Genomic DNA, 6000 nt, shown 5'->3' with positions numbered 1-6000 from the left:
AAGAAAATTGTAGACCTCTTTCACTTAAAAAATGCCAAGACTCAAAATATTAGCAAAAAAGAGCCAGAAATGTATCAAAAGAAAAACAAACTAACACATTTTATCCAAGTGGAACCCATTATTCCAGGGATTCAGAGTGGCTCCATATCAGGAAATATATCAACGTGCTACTTAAACAAAAATTAAAGGAGAAGAAACAGTATCATAATAAACTGTTCATAATAATAGATGCTGAAAAGGCATTTGCTGTAATTCAGCAAATGCCGTTCCTAACAGTAAATCCAAATGCCAACAAACAATCAATTGATGGTCAAATTCGCTGCTGGGGACACGCAAGATAAAGTAACAACGAACTATCACTTTGTACCCATCAGACAGGTAAGAGGGGCAGAGATGGGTGCTGCCCTTCACATTCCCACCAGCACTGGGGGAAAGTGGTCTGGAACATACCTCCTAACTAATCAGCTCCCGGGAAGTGACTGTACAGAAATGAAACCGGTGTGTAAACGCATACATAGGCGGGCATTTATTGCAGTGTTGATCTTGGGGGCAGGGTGGAAGCAGCTGGAAAGCAAAGTGAACGCCCACTGAAACAGGAATAGGTGAGTGAATTATAGAACATTTACACCATTAATGATCATGCAGCACTTCAGAGAATAAACTACAGTGATACCAGCCTGCGGGAACAGTGAGAAGAGCAAGTCGCTAAACAGTGTTTAATAGATTCCATTTTTGTAAACACAAAAGTTAGGAATCTATGACTATGTATATCTGCGATTATGAATATTTATGAAGCTATAAATAATTATATAACATGGTAAAAATTTGGACAGGGTCTCCCTCTGTTGCCCAGGCTGGTCTTGCTCCTCCTGGTTTGGCTTCCTAAAGCGCTAGAATTACAGTCCCTTTCTTTGGTCTTTATGATTGCTTTTATCATGCCCCCAGCCAGAAAGCCACAACTTGGATGGTCTTCGAGACCCTTGCAGATGGGAGTGAAATCTCACTTCAGATTTCCTGAAGAATTGCTCTTCCAGGTTAATCCAACCTTCTTCATAATAATGAACATGCTTGGGTCTGTGTTCGGGAAGCACTTTCTGTTCTTAGGGTCTTGGGATGCACTGTCCAGTGAACAGCAAACATCAAGTATCTCTTACAGTGCTAGAAATCACATTCTTGGTCTAAAGAGCTGGGGTGAAAGTTGTTTGCAGTCACCCAAAACCTGCAAGACGGCAAGCTGAACTCGGCTGAGGAAAGGGATCGTCAAACACACACCCTTTCTATGTCGCTGACATCCCCATGCCCTGGAGTGCCTGACTGGTTCACTGTCAAACACTGACTGTCCCACTGCATCCGTGAACCCTCGAAGAGAGTCTAATTGTGTGCTCATGTAGGGGTTGTTAACCACAACTCCCACTGTCCCTCCCATTTGGAAGGGGCATAGTCTCCAGAAGTTGTGCTTTGGTTTGGAAAGCGTAGCCCTTCCCTTCTCTAGGCTTTTGGATTTCTGTTGACATTTTGTTCTGACTGGCTGTTGCCCAGTTCAACTGGGCAACCGTGGATGAGGTACTTGACTAGGTGAGGCGAATATTTCTTGATTAAAGCCAATTCTTTGCCTATCCTACAACACTGGAGCTGTGCAGCTAAATGTGGTCGGACAAAAACACAACACAGGCTGCCCGGTCCCACTTTAAATTTACGATCATCAACCTCAAATGGGTCCTTAATGTCGCCCGGCAAACATACCATGCTTCTGTGGCCTATTCCCTTTCCCATTATCCTACATGACTATGTGCACCTTCTCTCTCTCCAAATCTGCATCACTTCCCGCCCTGTATTCATTCTTGCCTGATGTGAGAAAACAGGAGCAATCAACCGAATCTCAAGCTCCCCCACCTCCACCCATCTTCCCGGCCTGCCAGGCCCTCTTTTCCCTTATTCCTTCCTGCCCTCTTGAATTTCTGGTCAGTTCTCTCCATTTACGGCCAGATTCCTCTAGAGAGCTGTTGGTATTTCTCTCCTTCCATTTTCCTCTTGAACCTCCTCCAGCCCGGTTTTCACCTCCAATGCTCCATTGAAACCACTCTTGGAAAGGTTTCCAGTGACTTCAGTGTCACTAGGTCCATTGGTAATTGTTGGTCCTCATCCCACCTGACTTAGCAGCAGCACTCAATGGTCTTTAAAACCTTTCTGGCCTCAGCTTCTAGGATCCATCCCCTCCTGGTGTCACTCCGTCTCTGGATGATCCTGCTGAGTCTCCTTTGCTGGTTTTTTTTTTTTTTGAGACAGAGTCTCGAGCTGTTGCCAGGCTGGAGTGCAGTGGTGTGATCTCAGCTCACTGCAACCTCCACCTCCCGGGTTCAAGCGATTCTCCTGCCTCAGCCTCCCGAGTAGCTGAGACTACAGGCGCCCGCCACCACGCCCAGCTAATTTTTTACATTTTTAGTAGAGATGAGGTTTCACCGTGTTAGCCAGGATGGTCTCAATCTCCTGACCTCGTGATCCGCCCGTCTCGGCCTCCCAAAGTGCTGGGATTACAGGCCTGAGCCACCGCGCCCGGCCTCCTTTGCTGTTTCTTCTTCAGCTGCCTAAACCCTTAGTGTGACTTCTGTCCTGCTGGGGCTTGAACCAGGAACCTCAGAGTGGGCTGAGCAGCAGCCAGTGTAGTGCGGAGACTGGGAGGTTGAGACTGGTTAAGGAGTGGGGCTGCTTCCCCAGGCTTGGGGGGAGAGGCCACATTTTATCGTGAACATCATACTATGTTTGGTATTTGTCACTGGTGATAGCTCTAGAAGCTACAGATCACCAAGAGACCAGAAGAAAACAAACAACAAGTTTGGGAAGTCCACAAAGCATTTTATTCCACAGGAAGAAAAATGATGACTCTGATATGAGAACCAGACTCAAGAGTCTTAACACATTGGTGACTGTAATAGTGTTTACATAATAGAGAACCAGATATTTCATTTTTAGAATTTTATCAAGCAGCTACTATGGTATTTTGAGGCACAGATCATACTTACAAACAAAGTGGCCCTGGAGCCTTCAGAACATTGCAGTGAGTACCCACCAAACAGCAAGACACTCTGGGATTGGGGAAGGGGCCGCTTGTCTGTTTTCCACTGTGTAGTGACCAGGCCAGAGCCTGGGGAAACACTGGCCTGGCTCACCTTTCAGTGAGCACAGAGAAGCAGCGCCAGCCAGGGAGTGACATGGGTCGGTCAACGGTGCTGGGTCAAGGGACTGAGTGGCTTTGGATATCTCCTTACCCAATTTACGCTTACTCCATTTATTTTACTTTCCTCAGAGACGAACTGTGTTTGAGGCAGAAAGAAAAGCAGTAGAAATGATCTTAACAAAGTCTTAGACGTTGCTGGCTGAGTATCAGTTTACAAAGAAACGGGGCATTGAAGGAGCCACGGGCAGCGCCTGTTTCCTCCAAAGTTTTGCATGTTTTCCTGGTGAGAACCAGGAGGGGATGTCAGACACCCCTGAAACCTTCTGGCCGCAGGTGGCCCAGGGCTGCAGGGCAGGGGAGGGCTGAGAAGTGGAGCAGCTCGCCGTTCGCCCTCCCATCTCCCACCCAGCCTTGCCCTAGATGGTCTTTGGATCCCATTTTAACATCTGCCTCTCCTAAGGTGCGAGTGTCAAAGTGCTTGATTGTGCAATCACAGGAGATGGGCAGCTATTTAAAGAGCTGATTAAAATTAGAAAGGAGCCCAAGGAGGGCATCTGAACACTTCTCTGGATTCCTCCTAAAGCACCAGCTGCAGGCTAACTTCCTCAGTCAGATCTGAGAATGCCCAGCACTGCTGCGGCCCAAAGCAGATTTCTTTAGTAACAAACACTAAACTCCTTGATCTCATCAAGAAATTTCAAGTGACTTTGTTCCAGAAGCTGATAGAAGGCTCACTGATGCATACAATCAACCCTTCCGAGAGTCTCATCTTTTAAGAGATCATGATCTCAGGCAGTGGGTTGCTGATGACAAAAACCACAAGCCAAACTTTGGGGTGCAAGGAGGGAGGCTGAGGAGGAAGCTGCGGAGGAGCTGCCACTTGGCTGTATCCTGCTGCGATCTTGTGCAGGGCATGAGTGCTGACACAATCACGACTACCCCCCGGAAAGACACAGACTACAACCCACCCAATGCCGCAAAAGCCAAGTTTCAACTCTGCAATCCACTAACTTGGAGTTCAGCGAAGGCAACCAGCCTCGGAGTTCAAGAAAGCTGATCCTTGAACACCATGTAGCTACTTGTGCTAAAGCTCCCTTCCTTCCTCTGCACGCGTACACACACACACACACACACACACACACACACACACACACACACACACAGACACAGAGGGGAAGTGGGAGAGGAAAGGGAGGGGAAGAAGATTAGCTTCATTTGTGTTTTGGAAGGATTTGGGTCATGAGTTATAAACACCAAAACCTTCCACGCATCCACTGATCCACTGAGTCATCCCAGACTCAGCTACATGTGACAAGGTTGTAGAAATTGATTAGCTTTATTAAAATAAAAAATTTAAAATCACAAGGTGAGTCATTCATTCTAAAGTGAGGCCCTTTTTCCCTTCTCCCTAGATGCTTAATCCTTACAGAAAAGCGAAACACCAAAAAAAGACCCAGGCCGCTCATACCAGGCCTTGCTCCCAGCAGGAATTTAAAAACAAGGATAAGAGATGCTTTCGTCAAATCTTGGTTCCACGAAAAGCTTACCAACGCAGCTTTTTAATACTATTTCATCCCCTTTCTGGAACTCTCCCCGCGCCCTTCTCACCCTGGGGTTTCCATCCTGTGTCCCCTCGGGCTGTGGAGCTGCGATGCCCGCCTGTGGCTTTATTAAAAGGAAAACAGTCCCCGGGCTTTGTTCTTGGTTGTCGCTGCCCAGACAGGAGAGCACTCTTATGTGGATTTCTGATTTGTTGCAGTAGTTCAATGGGATTTTTCTTTTCCTTCTCGGTCAACAGAGTTTACCAATGTTTCCAACCTCTCTAATAATAACCTGAGAAAGCTTACAATGCTGATTTGCCCATGTGTGGTAATGGAGCACAGGTTTCCCTCTAAGTTTGGTAAGACTAGTTAGGATAAAGCCAAATGGATAACTTACAACACAATTTGTGAGAATCTAAGCACTCTTTGTAAAATGGGGGTGAGAAATTAAAAGTGAGCTCCCAAGCCCCTCTCCTAGATCCTTCTGAGGGGCCAGCGCTAGTCCTGGGTGCCGCAGCTCACGGCCCAACTGGGCAGCCACGATGTCAAAGGTGTCCCTTTCAGGACCACAGCCCTCACCTCAACCCACTTTACTGGGAATACTTTAGTCTCCAAAACTAAGATGTAACATTCTTTAAGAATGCCTTTCTATAGACAGTATCCTGAATTAGAGGTCTAGAATTAGTGCAATAGAAGATCCAATATAATTTTATATTACTTTACAGTTAACAAACCTTTACACATAGCACAGGCCCTGCTCAGAAACGTTCCTATATATTTACAAACACACAGTTGTACATATATACATGTTAACAAAATACAGGGCATCTAAAAATTAGATTCGTCTCGGTACATGTTTTTAAATGTTATTTAACCAATACCTTTAAAAATTATTTCCCATAATCTAAAATAACTCCCTGCCTCACAAATTAATGTGATTTCCATTTGTATCTTTCCTCATGAGGATTTACTTTCCCTCATTCCTTGACAACTTCCCCAAACCCAACTCTGGTTCTGCCTCTAATGCCCGCCGAGAGCTTGGCCTCTTTCCTCCCGGCGGGTCTGTGCTGTGTCGGGAGCGCCCATCTCAGCAGCGGGGCTTCAGGAGTCCAGCTCCAGCTGCTCTCGGTTTTCGCTGAGTCTTAACATAAGCTGCTGTTCATAGTAGAGGCTCTTGGCGTAGTTTATTTCTTGTGACAACTTGACAGCGAGGACCTCAGATTTCACGTGGACCTAAGGAGGAGAACAGGATGGGTCACCTGCCCCCAGGGTGGGGAAACCCAG

General features: G+C 46.5%; 1 protein-coding gene across 2 annotated transcripts in view; it reads right to left on the bottom strand.

Moving 5' to 3' along the window:
* Positions 1-2832: 2832 nt before the first annotated feature.
* The window catches only part of VPS13D (vacuolar protein sorting 13 homolog D), a 285687-nt gene continuing 282519 nt past the window's right edge, over positions 2833-6000 (bottom strand). For both annotated transcript variants that reach the window (XM_025382385.1, XM_025382394.1), the window contains one exon: positions 2833-5949. In XM_025382385.1, coding sequence (XP_025238170.1) covers positions 5818-5949 — 132 coding nt within the window. In that variant the 3' untranslated portion in view covers positions 2833-5817. The remainder of the gene's footprint in view (positions 5950-6000) is intronic.

Source organism: Theropithecus gelada, chromosome 1 (assembly GCF_003255815.1).
Source record: "Theropithecus gelada isolate Dixy chromosome 1, Tgel_1.0, whole genome shotgun sequence".
Taxonomy (NCBI): Eukaryota; Metazoa; Chordata; class Mammalia; order Primates; family Cercopithecidae; genus Theropithecus; species Theropithecus gelada.
Note: the sequence above shows the minus strand (reverse complement) of the source record. Positions and strands in the feature narration are given on the sequence as shown.